Source organism: Equus przewalskii, chromosome 7, assembly GCF_037783145.1.
Source record: "Equus przewalskii isolate Varuska chromosome 7, EquPr2, whole genome shotgun sequence".
NCBI classification, from domain to species: Eukaryota; Metazoa; Chordata; class Mammalia; order Perissodactyla; family Equidae; genus Equus; species Equus przewalskii.
Genome location: NC_091837.1, coordinates 51,033,398 through 51,048,022, shown reverse-complemented (window position 1 = coordinate 51,048,022; position 14,625 = coordinate 51,033,398). Strand labels below are relative to the sequence as shown.

General features: G+C 39.2%; 1 protein-coding gene across 3 annotated transcripts in view; it reads left to right on the top strand.

Annotated features, from left to right (window-relative positions):
* CDH2 (cadherin 2) overlaps nt 1–14,141 on the top strand; it is a 208,212-nt gene extending 194,071 nt beyond the window's left edge. For all 3 annotated transcript variants that reach the window (XM_070627537.1, XM_070627539.1, XM_070627538.1), the window contains 2 exons: nt 2,197–2,361; nt 12,753–14,141. In XM_070627537.1, the coding sequence (XP_070483638.1) occupies nt 2,197–2,361; nt 12,753–12,959 (372 nt within the window). In that variant the 3' untranslated portion in view covers nt 12,960–14,141. The remainder of the gene's footprint in view (nt 1–2,196; nt 2,362–12,752) is intronic.
* Nucleotides 14,142–14,625: the final 484 nt, after the last annotated feature.

The following is a 14,625-nucleotide window of genomic DNA, read 5'->3' as shown; positions in this document are numbered from 1 at the left end:
ATCAGTGAGAAGACACTTATCAAGAGGCTGGTATAGTACGTGGTGCTTAGTGGGTCTGAAGGTCAGTGTCCTTTCTCTCCTTTGTCTCTTTTGTTGTTAATCATTCCTCACATTCCTGTGCCTCCACACTCATCTATCTAGTTTGTTGCTCTCTAAATCCAGCTCTGTAGTCAGACTTGACTCACTCTCCTAGATGACTGAGCAAAGAATGAGGCTTTAAAGTCTAAAGCATTTGGAGTCAGGGTCTGCCTGTGTCTTAGTAGATCGGACACCATTGACTAGTTATTTGGGCTATTTGAGACTCAGTCTCCTCAACTCTTAAAATGGGGGTAATAAAACTTAATATCACGCAGTGCTGTTCAGAGGATTCAATGAGCGAACATATGTAAAGCACTTAGAATGTTGCCACACATGGTGAATATTCAAGCGTTGAATAAATCAAAGCCACGATAGAAATCCGACAAATGGTTTTAAGCTGGTTTTAGACAAAGGAATGAAGCCTGAACTATAAAGAATACCAGAAAATCTATACTTTCTGTAAATATCAACATTAAATTAGAGATTTTTGGTTCAACTGGGGATGTGACATTTTATATCACTGAAATTTAGGGTTTTGAAAACTATGAAGTATTTGCCCAAACCTAAAATTTTGATGCATTTCCTCATTACGGTTGGTTTCTTTTACATTCCTATGTAGCTGGCTGATGTTAAAGCTGAAAATAGTTCTGAGGGCCCAACCTGTGCCCCGAGCATCCTCCTTCACAAGTTCTCTGCCTATCTGAGAGTGGACAGGCTGTTTTTCCAAGACATTCCCACAGGTCTGCCCTGGAAGGGAAACCATTCTCCCTGGCCTAGCACTCCTGGGCCAGAGTTGAAAACATTTTCTATAAAGGACCAGTTAGTGAGGCTTTTTGGGCCACATACAGTCTCTGTGGCATATTCTTCTTCTTTGTTGTTATTGTTTGTCTTTTTGTTTGTTTACTTTTGGTGAGGAAGATTGGCCCTGAGCTAACATCTGTGCCCATCTTCCTCTATTGTGCGACGCCTGCCACAACATGGCTTGATAAGCTATGTGTAGATCTGTGCTGGGATCTGAATCGGCGAACCCCAGGCCAGCAAGGCAGAGCATGTGAACTTAACTGCTACATCACCAAGCTGGCCCATTGTTGGTGTTTTAAATAACCCTTTAAAAATGTTTTCCAACTCTCGACCACTACAGGGAGGGAAGAATGAAGAGTGGCTTTGAAACCCTGATGAACTAATGCCTTCCTTTAAGGAAAAGGAAAATGTGCCTGCATCGTTTTTTTTTCTTTTTAATATGAAAGACACTATAGGGGAGGGAAGTTTTCCTCCACCCTTTTAGCGTCCCTGGCTGGGTCTGAAAATTAAACTGACCAAGACAGATTAACAGGAGAAAAGCATGTGCATTTTATTGAACTTTTACATGTACATGGGAGCCTTCGCAAGAGAATGAAGACCCGAAGAAATGACCAGAGCAGGAAGATTTTATGCTTTCTAGAAAAAGAACCAATAAATTTGTGAAGAACTGACAAGAGAAAGGGGTTGAGGTAGAGATAGTAAATGATGGAGGAGTAACTAGGAAGACGGGTTAGTTTAACAAGGTTTGTGCAGAGTTCTTGGTCCCAAAGTCCCCGTCTCCAGTGATGAGAATGTCTTCCATCCTCTGGGTACAAACAGGGCCATGTCACAAGGAAGTTTTATGACCTCTTTCAGGGAAGAAGGGAGAGGGTGGGGGGACTCAGTGACCTTCCTGCTTCTGCTGCTTTTAATTCCTTCAACTTAAGATGTTTAACATGCAAGAGTGCCAAAGTTTAGGGCGGTATGTCCTGAACCCCATTAAGTTAGTAGCTTTGCTTCGATGATACAACTATATTTTCCAGTTGGTTTTTCAGTCATATCCTGGTGGGACCTCGTCTCATTGCTGTTTTCCATTGGAAACTGATGAAGAACATAGTAAAGCAGATGGAGCACAGACTGTAGATATGAAAAACACAGAAGAAAGAGCTGTGTGAAAGAAATATTTAATCATAACAGGAAAAACTCATAGTGGCAACTTTTCCATTATGTTAAATTTCACTCATTTCTGTGCATTCTGGGTATGTGTTTAAAAGCGAAGGTGGTAATTTTCCATCTTTATGCCCATCTACCATGGGTTTTTGATTTTGTCTTTTTCAGGACTATGACTTGAGCCAGCTGCAGCAGCCTGATACTGTAGAACCTGATGCCATCAAGCCTGTAGGAATCCGACGACTGGATGAGAGACCTATTCACGCCGAGCCCCAGTACCCCGTCCGATCTGCAGCCCCGCACCCTGGGGACATCGGGGACTTTATTAATGAGGTGCAAAGAGAGACTCACTTTCTTTATAAAGGCTTTTATTTTATGATAATGGCTAGCTGTATGTAGACCACAAGTTGCTTGGAATACAGCTATGCAGTACATTAATAACACACTTGTTTTTCTTACGTTTATCTTTGTGTGAAAGCCACTGTGGCTTCAGTAACAGAGAACAGATTTAATTGCTTTGATCAGCCAAAAAGAGATCTATCAATTAATATTCTCATTTGTAAAGGACATTCACATATATTATCAGTATTAGTCATACTATCTCCAAAAGGACTTTTCCCTGGATTACAAGTAATAAACAGACTAACAATATTATAGTGTATTCTAATTTCATTTATTAGCACTGATGAATGTAATCAGAGTTCACTTTCATTTTCCCCACACTGTATCCTTTGAATCCCACAAATGGTGAGAATTCAAGTGCCTACCCAATGGCTAGAGTTCCATCAAATGAGATTAGTAGGAAGAGCAGCTAAATTAAATATTGTGTAAGTGATTTAAATACTTGTCTAGTTGAGGAGTTTTAAGAGCTTCTGTAAGAGGCAGCGAATTCTTTGTTGAATATAACAGATATGATTTTCACTGTCAAAATTATTATGGCGTTCTTTTATTTCATTACTGACCGAGAGTTATGCTACATTTAATGCTTAAGTTTTGAAGTAAAATGGCTGCTTTTGATCATGTTTTACCGCAGTTCTCCTTTAGAATTTTTATTGTATGTGTAAGAGAGCAATACATACTGATATTGATTGTGAATATGTGGCAGGACTCATGTCTCTGGCCATAGCTTCCTGCTCAGTATCTCCAAGATCGGAATTGGGCTCAGTGCATCAAAGAGTGGAATGCTTCTGCCCTATACATTGCCTTCAGTTGTGTGCTGATAAAACTCTCATTTCCTAGGCTTCCTTGAAATAGTGGTATGTTATGTATACATATTCAGTCTACCTTAGGTTTTTAGATGCTCTTGTAGTTTGTAGGCAGCCAGCCCTAGTGATCTAGTTGTTAAGATTGGGCGTTCTAAGCACCGTGGCCCAAGTTCATTTCCCGGTCAGGGAACCACACCACCCGTCATCAGTTCTCATACTGTGGCTTCTGTGTTTTGCTGTGATGCTGAAAGCTGTGCCACCGGGATTTCAAATACCAGTGGGGTCACCCATGGGGGACAGGTTTCAGTGGAGCTTCAAGACTAAGACAGACTAGGAAGAAGGACCTGGCCACCCACTTTGCAAAAAATTGGCCATGAGAACCCTATGAATAGCAGCCGAGCACTGTCTGCTGCAGCGCCAGAAGGTGAGAGGATGGCGCAAAAGGACCAGGCAGGGTTCTGCTCTGCTGTGCACAGGGTCACTGGGAGTGAGAATCAGCTTTTTATAGAAAACATTTTGAAGCAGAGTTAAAATATTTACCTCTCTTTACAAATATTCGTTACTGTCTATTCCTAAAATACATGCTGCTTTCTGAACGTATGTATTCACTTTTGTTAATTAGGTAATAGGTATTAAATATACAAAACAAGGCCCTGAATTTTCCAGTTTATTTTTAATGTTGGCCTAGTTAGGAGAATATGCAGGACTTCATATATATGACTAGATTGTTTTGAGTATATAAAATTGCCTGATGATTTTACTTCTAACTTAGCTTTTGTCATCGTGAGAAATTGTTTAGTTTTTCCTGTGGTGGTCAGGTTTCAAGATATAGCAAATCTTTTGAATGTAGGTATCGGATCTGGACTTTTTTAAAACAAGAGTTCTAGCTTCAGTGTAATTCAGCAAATCCTTAACTGTTTCTGCCCATCCCTGAAGTGTCAGTACTCTGTCGGATTCCATCTCATTCATGACACTCTTCTCAGTGATAAAGTTCAAGCACTAAGCAGCATTTATAAAGCTGTTTGTAATCTGATTCCTGCCCTCTTCCCCCACCACCTTCCCTTCCCGCACTGCAGCCCCACTCAGCTGTTTGCACTTCCTCGAGAGCATCACAGTTTTGACTATAAAGTAACTCAGCAAAGCATTTAGCTTCTTGACCCTCAGTGAGACATCCACATAGCCTTCAGATTCGGCCCAAACATCCCCTCCTCCTTGAAGTCTTCTTTGATCTCTCTGGGAGGGTTAACAGGACCTCTCCTCTCTCAGAGCCCTCACCACTGGGATGTAACTGTCAATACTTCTCTCTCCCGGGTGAGCAGGTACGTTCTCTCCAGGACAGGGGCTATTTCCTGTTCATCTTTGTGTAACCTAAGCATCTAATATGTTGCCTAGCTCTTAGATTCTGCTGTTTTTAGAAATCCAGATACTGCAGCAGGTGTGTAGGGCATGAAGCTATGAGCACCGCCAGTTTTTCAGCTGATGGGATTCACTGGGGCCCAAGTCATGAGCCTTTCACTCTACTCGTGCTGATTACATTCAGAAAATGAGGACATTGGTTGTTCTAAGTTATATTTTAGTGTGTGCTTTGTGGTTGAGTGTTTGTGTGTTTGTCTTTGTATCGATGTGTGTGTTCATTCATCCTTTTCACAGGGACTAGATTTTCTTCAGTGCAGAGAAGGGTATCTAGTTGATAAGGTTCCATCACCTGCCCTTTCTAATGCCACAGTAGAAAGGGTTATAGTGGAATTTCCATTTGGAATTTCCTTTCCCTAAAACAGCGCCCAAGTACACAGCCTAAAAAGCGGCTCAACACCATAAAAGACGTGTCAATACTTATATGAAAAACTGAGCCAAACAACTGATTTGCAAATTAACTTCTAGAATACAATCAATTCATAATTTGAGGGTTGTCTGCATTTTTTAAAAAATGGCTCATTTTTATATCATCTTGATTGGTTTAGTATCATTCATTCAGCAAATAACTACTGAATGTCAATTGTGTGTACATAGCTGTGCTAGTAATATGTAGATAAGAAAATGTGTTAAACCTAGATTCTCTTTGTGTGTGCTCGTGTGCTGGCATGAGCAGTGTCCCAGGCAAACATTCTAGTCTCTGAAATGACAGAGACCTCTGCTTGTAGTTCTCAGGCTAAGCCTGTAATTCCATGCTGGTGCCTGTTCCCATGCTTTTCTTCCTGCCTGGAATGCCCTTTCCCCCTTTTCTAGATGTTAGTTCCTTCATTATGTCTTTACCAGCCACAAAGGGTCAGGCACTCAGAGAATGGGGTGGGCACCCTCCATTGGCATCCCATCCTATCCAGGACTCACCTCTCTTTACAACTCCTGTCCTGAAGTTCCCTTCTGCCTCCCCTCTGAGCCCCCACATAGACCAGGAGAAAAGGATGGTGTGGGGCACACTGGTTTGGTAAGTACATAAATGGATGAAAGGATCACATTTGGAAATCATTCCCAAAATGGCTACTGAATCCATGACACTGAACGTGATTGTAAGAAAGAGGAATATAGAGGAGAAGGGGGGCCGAAAATCTATACATAGAAATGTCCTACATTTGGACACAGGAAGAAAGTCTAGGGAGGTTAAGATGTCACAGAAAACAACTGAAAGAGGGTCCAGGGATGTGATGGTCAGCTCTACGGGAAAATTCACAGGGATGAAATTGTCAAAAGGCCCAAGTCAGAGATACATTGAAACACACTGTATAGATTCTTCCATCTAAGACATCCATTGATATTTGTTCAATATCTTTCTATAACTGGACAGGTAAAAGTAAATACATATAAAGTTGTAAAAACAGTTGAAGGCACCTAGAAAGAGCTCAAGCACATTTTATAAATACATTTAAAAATGCAAACAGATTTCTTTCTCTCCACGTCTTATTTGATTTAGCATAGAACCAAATGTTCCCAAGAAAGAATAATATAGTAGTGATTATAATTGGGGTGTTTTTATAGATATAAGGAAAAGGTAAGCTTATAAGAACATTTTCTATGTTTGTTTATTTAAATAATGAATGAATGTTGCCTTGAATCTCAAAGATAATAACTTATTTCCAGTCTGATACGTAGAGTAAAACAAATCAAACATTTTTGAATTTAAACTACAGAATTTCATTCTATTTTGAGGTGTTTAAACATGACCTTTAGAGGATAAAAAGTTGAAACAAATTCATTTAATCTCAGCCCAACAGGAGATATTAGCACACCTCCAATAGCTTTATTAATCCTGTATATTTCTTTATCTCAGAAATATGAAAACCAAGGGCACACTTCTATTAAAAGATCGACTTTTGATTAGAATCATTTAAAAACTTATGGAGGGTGCTTCTAGAATAAGTTGCTTGAAACTACTAAAGTTTAAGACTTTTGCCTTTTTTCTCCTATTAATAAATTTAATTTGTCCTCTTTAAAATATATCTATCCACTCTCACAGAAGTTGAGGGTTTGTGTTCAAATCCACCTGCCTCACTTAACAGCTCTGTTACTCTGTGCAAGGTCAAGGTCCTTGGAGTTAACCTCTTGGATTTCTAGTTTTCTTATTTATAAAATGGGGATAATAGTAGAACCTGCTTTTAAGATTGCAGTGAGGACTAAATAATATAATCCACATAAAGTATTTGGTATAGTGCCTGTCACATAGTAAAATCTCTTAATTATGATCAGTATCATATTAATTATTATTACAAGTTGCTTTTCAGGAGTAAAAACTTTCTACTTTCTTCTAACTGTAAATAAAACAAATAAAAACCTCTCCTTCCAAACAAATTGCTTTCAGTAAAATGAAATTCCCAGAAAGGGAGGTAGTAATGTTGGCATTGATAAGACACAGAATGACACTGTAGTGTAAATATGGTATAGCTTTGTGTCCACGCATGTTTAAACCTAAATCCTAGCTTCTTCTGAAAGGAATAGATGCAAATATGAACAAAATACTGAGGTGAAAAACTAAGCCGGGGCAGCAGTACAAAGTTACCTTCTAGAACACCTGCTGGATGTCGGGCGCTGTGTTGGACAGCAGGAGATGACGTGAAGACAGACAGCCTCTGCAGGGAGGGATGTCACAATCTAGTGTAACCCAAACTTGGCAATAAAAGTAAAGGGGACCAGAGAGACCACAGGAATTTCTCCAGGTTGTGATTGGGGGAAAAGTCCCTGCAGCGGAAGTGACTTTTGAGTGTGTGTGTGAGGAAGATTGGCCCTGAGCTAACATCTGTTGCCAGTCTTGCTCTTTTTGCTTGAGGAATATTATTGCTAAGCTAACGTCTATGCCAATCTTCCTCTATTTTATGTGGGATGCCGCCATAGCATGGCTTGATGAGCCATGTTAGGTCTGTGCCTAGGATCCAAACCTGCGAACCCTGAGCTGCTGAAGCAGAGCATGCAAACTTAACCACTACACCACCAGGGCGGCCCCAGAAGTGACATTTTTAATGGTCTTTAAATGATGCATGGATGGATGGATAGATATTAATCAGATGAAAACATTTGAGAGGGGACATTTCAAACAAAGGGAATCACATTTCAGCTTGCAGGAAATGAATGTGCAAATAACCCAGAGATACACAAGAACATGACATTTTTAAGTTTGGGGGGATTTTGGTGACTAATTCAGTTGTTGTGGTTGCTGGAGTTGAGAATAGTTGAAATGGAAAAGGTGGGTGAAAAGCCCAGGTTCACTGAGTGCTCCTCTAAAGAGTTTTGACCTTATCCTGTAGGTTCCCCGAACATTGGGCATTTGAGTAACGCCTTCTAGTTTTGTCCAGCTCTGCACACCTGTTATTTACTTCAACTTTTAATCAATTTTTAACTTAGTTTTTTTAGTAAAGGGAATAGTTTTAAAGTGCCCGTCTACCAATTAAAAATCATCTTGCGTTTTCCCAGAAACCTCTTCCTTTATTTGCGAAACACTGCGATAGGTGACAGAGAGCAATCAGAGAGTTTTACTTGGGGAGTGACCTCAAATAATGTCTGAGAGACAAACCAATGGTAGTTTGTAGGAAAGAAGCAGGAATAGTGCTGGGGACAGGGAAACCAGTTCGAGAGGCTTTTGCTGTGGTCCAGGCAGGATACCGGGAGAACCTGAACTAAGGCCGTGGCACTGAGACAGTAGAAGACAGAATGTCAGGGAATCAGTAGGATGCCTTTCCTCTTATATCCCTCATGTGTTCCCTCTCTGAAGAATCTGGGTTTTTATAGTCCCTATAAAAACATGTTTCCACCCATAAAGCATAGGATCAGAAGTCTATAAATACAATCTCAGCAAGAATTCAGCCAGAGCCACAGCTTTTTCATTTTCTACAGAGGTGCCTCAAACTATAGAAAATAGTTCAGATTTATCCAGAGTTCAAGATCTGCCTCTGCAGGAAATGTGAAACAAGCGCATACTCATCTCGATTTAGTCAAACATAGGTCAAGAAAGAGAAACACATGCAGTTAGTGTGTAAATTTGGTAACAGTACATTATGCATCATGTGAAATGGTGTCCACACCTAAGAATAAAGGAAGCTCCTAGGGGAGGACCAGGAGGTTTTGTGGCCCACTGAATTTCTACACTCACTCTGGTTGCATGCCTGTCACTGTCACTTTCTCAGGACTTGGCTGTGATCTTTTTAGGATTACCAAAATAGTACCCAGAATTTATATAGTGCCTCTTCCAGAGAGTCATATTTTATTCTTCGATAAAAATCAGTGCTATCCAAGTGGAAGGGACATAAAGTACTTAACCTTCAGCCTAGAAAGATGGCTTGCCTAAGAATTCTTGAAAAGTTCAGTGGGTTTTGCCCTTTCGTAATTGTTGAAACCTGAGGACAGTGTGCACTGCTTTAGCATAGCACGGTGATCTCTAATGGATTTCATGGCCTTAACCTCTTTTTTAAAAAAGAAAGGAAGAGAACATAGATTCAAAAAGTACCAGGATGATCAGAAAGACAAGGCAAGAGCTAAAAAAATTAAAAAGAAATGAGTATTTCTTGAGACTCTCAATAGAACTAGATTGCCACCAGCATTATATTTATTTTAAGGAATTGAATTAGGGGCTTAGATAGTCGATGAAGAGTCTCAAGTCCTACCAGACAGCTTCAAGCCTTTATTCCTAAGTCACAGTAAACACAGCCATCACTTTCCTCGCCACTGAATCCAGACACACTTGATGCCCACCATTGACTCTTTACTACTAATTTTAGTTTTAAATTTCCGTATTTCCAGTTCGTTGCTGACACTGTAAGGATTGGGCAGGGCTCTGCGTGGATTACCACTTTAAATTTGAATTGTGATAAAGCAGATGACCTGAACACAGTGACCTTGGCCATTGTCTCTGTTGTCTGTATAATAAAGCTGTTTTACTTAAGGCCATAATGAAAACAATATTTGTCTTCAGAGGCCCATTCTCCTTATCAGGAATTTCCTTGATTTTTCTTGATTTTCTTTCAGATCTTTCTTGGGTCCAGTTCTTGTATGGAGCCAAGTTAGACAGTGCTGAATTAAAGGAATCACCTATTGCATAAATTTGTAGTTGCTAGACTTTGTAGGGAAAAGGAAAGAGGAGCACATGCTGACTTGTGAATATAAACTCCATGAGGGCAGGCATTGGATCTTGCTTATTCGTAGCTGTGTCCCCACGCTAAGCAGAATACATTACAATATAGATACTCAACAAATATGTCTTGAATTGAATGAATAAATGCAAACAAAATGAATGAAGATGCATTCTTTGGCTTTTGCTAAGTGAAGGCTACAGAACCAGTGACTCCGAAGTTTTCTTGGCTTACAACAACAAAGGTTTACTTCTTGCTCAAGTTATATGTTAACTGTAGGCCGGCAGGGGCCTGGTTCTTGATCCACATCTCTTCTGTATTTCAGGATCCAGGCAGAAGGAAAACTCCCATTTGGGGCAGGCCGTTCTCCTGGGAGACGGGGAGTGGAGAGGGAGCTGGTGGAAATGCATTAGATAGATCCCTTAAAGAGTCTCATCTACACTGCTGCTTACATTTCACAGCCAAGGCCAGTCACAGAACCAAGCCTGACAATGGGTTGGGGAAGGAAACTCTGTCTGTAGGGAGGCACTTGTGGTAGGATGGGCATGTGATCCACTGACGGGGAAAGGACAGTGAGTCACTGAGGACGAGAACACAATCTACCACAGAAAGGAACTATGAATGTTGAGAAATTGTAGTTTGTGATTCTCAGTCTCAACAAAATTGCCCTGTAGATTATTCTATAAATGTGATAAAGAAAATCAACAAATACAGGATAAAGAGAACAGATAAGTGGTGACCAGAGGAGAGAAAGGAGTTTGGGCTTGGGTGAAAGGGGTAAAGGGGCACATATGTATGGTGACAGACAAAAATTAGACTACTGGTGGTGAGCATGATGAAGTCTATTCAGAAACTTATAACAAATAATGTACACCCTAAATTACGCAATGTTATAAACTATAATGATCTCAATAAAATTACTGGGGGAGGGGGGAACAGAAAATCCTATCTAAAATTATTTATGTTTTGTGTATTGAAGTAGTTTGCTGAAGACTGGCTTTGCTTTGTTTTGTGTAAGCATTTCTGGATTGTAAGTAGTATAACCTGACATGAGAAAAAGTGGTGTTTAATTAAATGGTTAGGATTCTTGGTAAGAGAGATGTGAGGATGGGAAAACTGGTAGTGTGTACGTTTCTCTTTTGTTTTTTATTAAAGTCAAGTGGCTGCCCTTTTGGTTGTTAAAATATTATCTTCACGTTTATTTTTCTTTTTTCAAATTCCAAAGCATGAAATTTTTCTCTAAACTTTAAAAGTTTCTTTTTTTTTTTTTTTAACTAACATTCATTGAGCTCTAACATGGGCCAGACCCTGTGATGAGCCCTTGGGTCCTTTATTCCATTCGGTCTTTGTAATGATCTTATTATTATTGTTACAGTTGCAGATAAGGAAACGAAGCTTATAGAATAGCTGAGGTCCCACAGCTAATACTGTGTAGAGCTGAGGTGTCAGAGTCTGATCTCGTAACCACTACACATACCGACTCTTACCTTAATTTTCATGCTCTTTTTCCCTCTTGCTCCTCTGTAAACATGAAAGAATGGATAGGTGAACACATACTGGAAAAAAAAAAAACTCACATATCTGTACTCATAAAATACATGTGGATCAGAAGGATTGATCTAAAATGGGACAGTCTATGATTTCTTGGATAAGTGAACCCACCATAAGCCCACCAGCATTTAAAAAGCAGAGTTGTGGAAAAAGAGAATGATTGTTTGGAGACTAGTGTTGGTATATCTTGGAGTACTAAACTGGAACTGGGAAAAAAATTAGAGAAAACACCAAAAGGACCTAATACGGAATCCTTAAATGTTTTGTAGTGCATAATTATGAATTGGCTGCATACTTGAATTATATATTAAAAAACACCTTTTTGCTCTTTAAGACTTGAATTAAGTTTATAGACAATAATTTCTTTGGTTCTTATTTTTTAAATTCTTTTTAAGAGCCATGTATGCACATGTTACTTTAGATTGCCAGGATGCCCGCCACCCCCAAATTTACAACTGTAAAAACTACAACTGTATAGATATTGGATTATGACTTTTATAACACCTGTGGGATCTAGAAGTCACTCTATTCTTAAAAAGTATTATCTGATCACAATTTATCAATTAATTTCACATTTTGTGTTCTGTTAAGATGATTAATTAAATGATTTAATGAGTAACTTACCTTAAATTTTAATCACCTCTGGCCTGTCTTCATTTTTCCTTTGATATCCCTCCAAAGTTAGGTCCAATTCAATGCTACTTCCTCCTTGAACTCCTAGCTCTCTGTGCTAGTCTGACTTTTTTTCAGCATCTTGATGACTTTTTTATAGACTTCATAGTTTTGTTACCTTTTATCATTTATTTCATGTTATAGTAAGGCCTATTATGCTAGATTGTAAACTTGTAGAGCAAGGACCATATGGCACTTGTTTGTATGTCCCTCTCTTGGCCTTGCATGTAATTCCTGGTTGACCTGTGATTGTCAATATCCTTTGACTCTGACCCTGGATAGATTAGGCTCCACATATCGCATGATTTCATAGCCCTCTGTATTATTTCATGTAACTTATCCCACCAGTAATTACTCACTCAAAAGTGGTCTTGCCCAGTGCACTGCTGGACAGATACATTAGCAGACTTCACTTAAGCTCCTCCCTTCTCAGCTTCAAGCAGTTGACCATTCATTTCTGCCACCTGTCAAACACGTTCTCCCTTTAGCCCCTGCCCACTGCATGCCTTGGCCTCACTGAACTAGACTCCTTAGGATTCTTTCTTTGCAGAGGAAAGACATAAATTAGTTTTTGTCTAACTTTCAAATATGGTGATAACTCCAATTTCTGTAGCTTGAAAATGTTGTGGTCTGCAAGTGGAAACTTACAAACAAGTGTTTGATCCCATGGAACCACTAGGATCTGCTTGTGGATTTGCAAATTGTAACCCTCTCTTCATTCTTTCTCTGTGTTTCCAAATTGTAGGGCCTTAAAGCTGCTGACAACGATCCCACAGCTCCACCCTATGACTCCCTCTTAGTCTTTGACTATGAAGGCAGCGGCTCCACCGCCGGGTCCTTGAGCTCCCTTAATTCCTCAAGTAGTGGTGGCGAGCAGGACTATGACTACCTGAACGACTGGGGGCCGCGCTTCAAGAAACTCGCCGACATGTATGGTGGAGGTGACGACTGAACTTCAGGGTGAACTTGGTTTTTGGACAAGTACAAACAATTTCAACTGATATTCCCAAAAAGCATTCAGAAGCTAGGCTTTAACTTTGTAGTCTACTAGCACAGTGCTTGCTGGAGGCTTTGGCATAGGCTGCAAACCAATTTGGGCTCAGAGGGAATATCAGTGATCTAATACTGTTTGGAAAAACACTGAGCTCAGTTACACTTGAATTTTACAGTACAGAAGCACTGGGATTTTATGTGCCTTTTTGTACCTTTTTCAGATTGGAATTAGTTTTCTGTTTAAGGCTTTAATGGTACTGATTTCTGAAATGATAAGTAAAAGACAAAATATTTTGTGGTGGGAGCAGTAAGTTAAACCATGATATGCTTCAAACACGCTTTTGTTACATTGCATTTGCTTTTATTGAAACACGGAATTAAACAAACAGACAAAAACTCATGGAGCAATTTTATTATCTTGGGGGATGAGACCATGAGATTGGACAATGTATATTACTTCTAGTTTTAGACTTTAGATTTTTTTTTCACTAAAATCTTAAAACTTATGCAGCTGGTTGCAAATAAAGGGAGTTTTCATATCACCAATTTGTAGCAAAATTGAATTTTTTCATAAAATAGAATGTTAGACACATTTTGGTCTTAATCCATGTACACTTTTTTATTTACTGTATTTTTTCCACTTCACTGTAAAAATGGTATGTGTACATAATGTTTTATTGGCATAGTCTATGGAGAAGTGCAGAAACTTCAGAACATGTGTATGTATTATTTGGACTATGGATTCAGGTTTTTTGCATGTTTATATCTTTCGTTATGGATAAAGTATTTACAAAGCAAAGTGACATTTGATTCAATTGTTGAGCTGTAGTTAGAATACTCAATTTTTAATTTTTTAATTTTTTTTATTTTTTATTTTCTTTTTTGTTTGGGGAGGGAGAAAAGTTCTTAGCACAAATGTTTTACATAATTTGTACCAAAAAAAAAAAAAGGAAAGAAAAGAAAAGAAAGGGGTGGCCTGATACTGGTGGCACTACTAAGTGTGTGTTTTTAAAAAAAAATGAAAAAAAAAAGCTTTTAAACTGGAGAGACTTCTGACAACAGCTTTGCCTCTGTATTGTGTACCAGAATATAAATGATACACCTCTGACCCCAGCGTTCTGAATAAAATGCTAATTTTGGATCTGGTGACTGGTTTGAACTTTTTTTTTTCTACTTGAGCTGCTGTGAATGTTGCAAAAATCCCAAGTATTTGAGTTCCGTTGAGAACACCAGTACAAAAGTATGTATTTGTTCTTGTACTCTTTACCATTGAAACCCTTAGCATGGCAGCCGTGTCCAGGGAGCGACAGAGAGATCGTTGTGAAACTTATCATCATAGAAGGAAACACCCTATACTGATGGTGGTATACCAGTCACATCCCTAACTTCAGTGAACTTTGTGTCATTTTTAATATCACCTATGTTTTCATCCCTTTATACTCAAGCTTATGGTTATGCTAATTCTAATTGGTCTTTCTCATTAGAGCGCCAGCCTAAGTGAAACCTCAGTAAAAAGTTATACGACTGGCCCTGGAAACTGCAGTGGACACCTGGGATTCATTGAAGCCGTTATTTTATGTACTCAGTGAAATACACTATGGTCGACTGACTTCCATTCATTGACT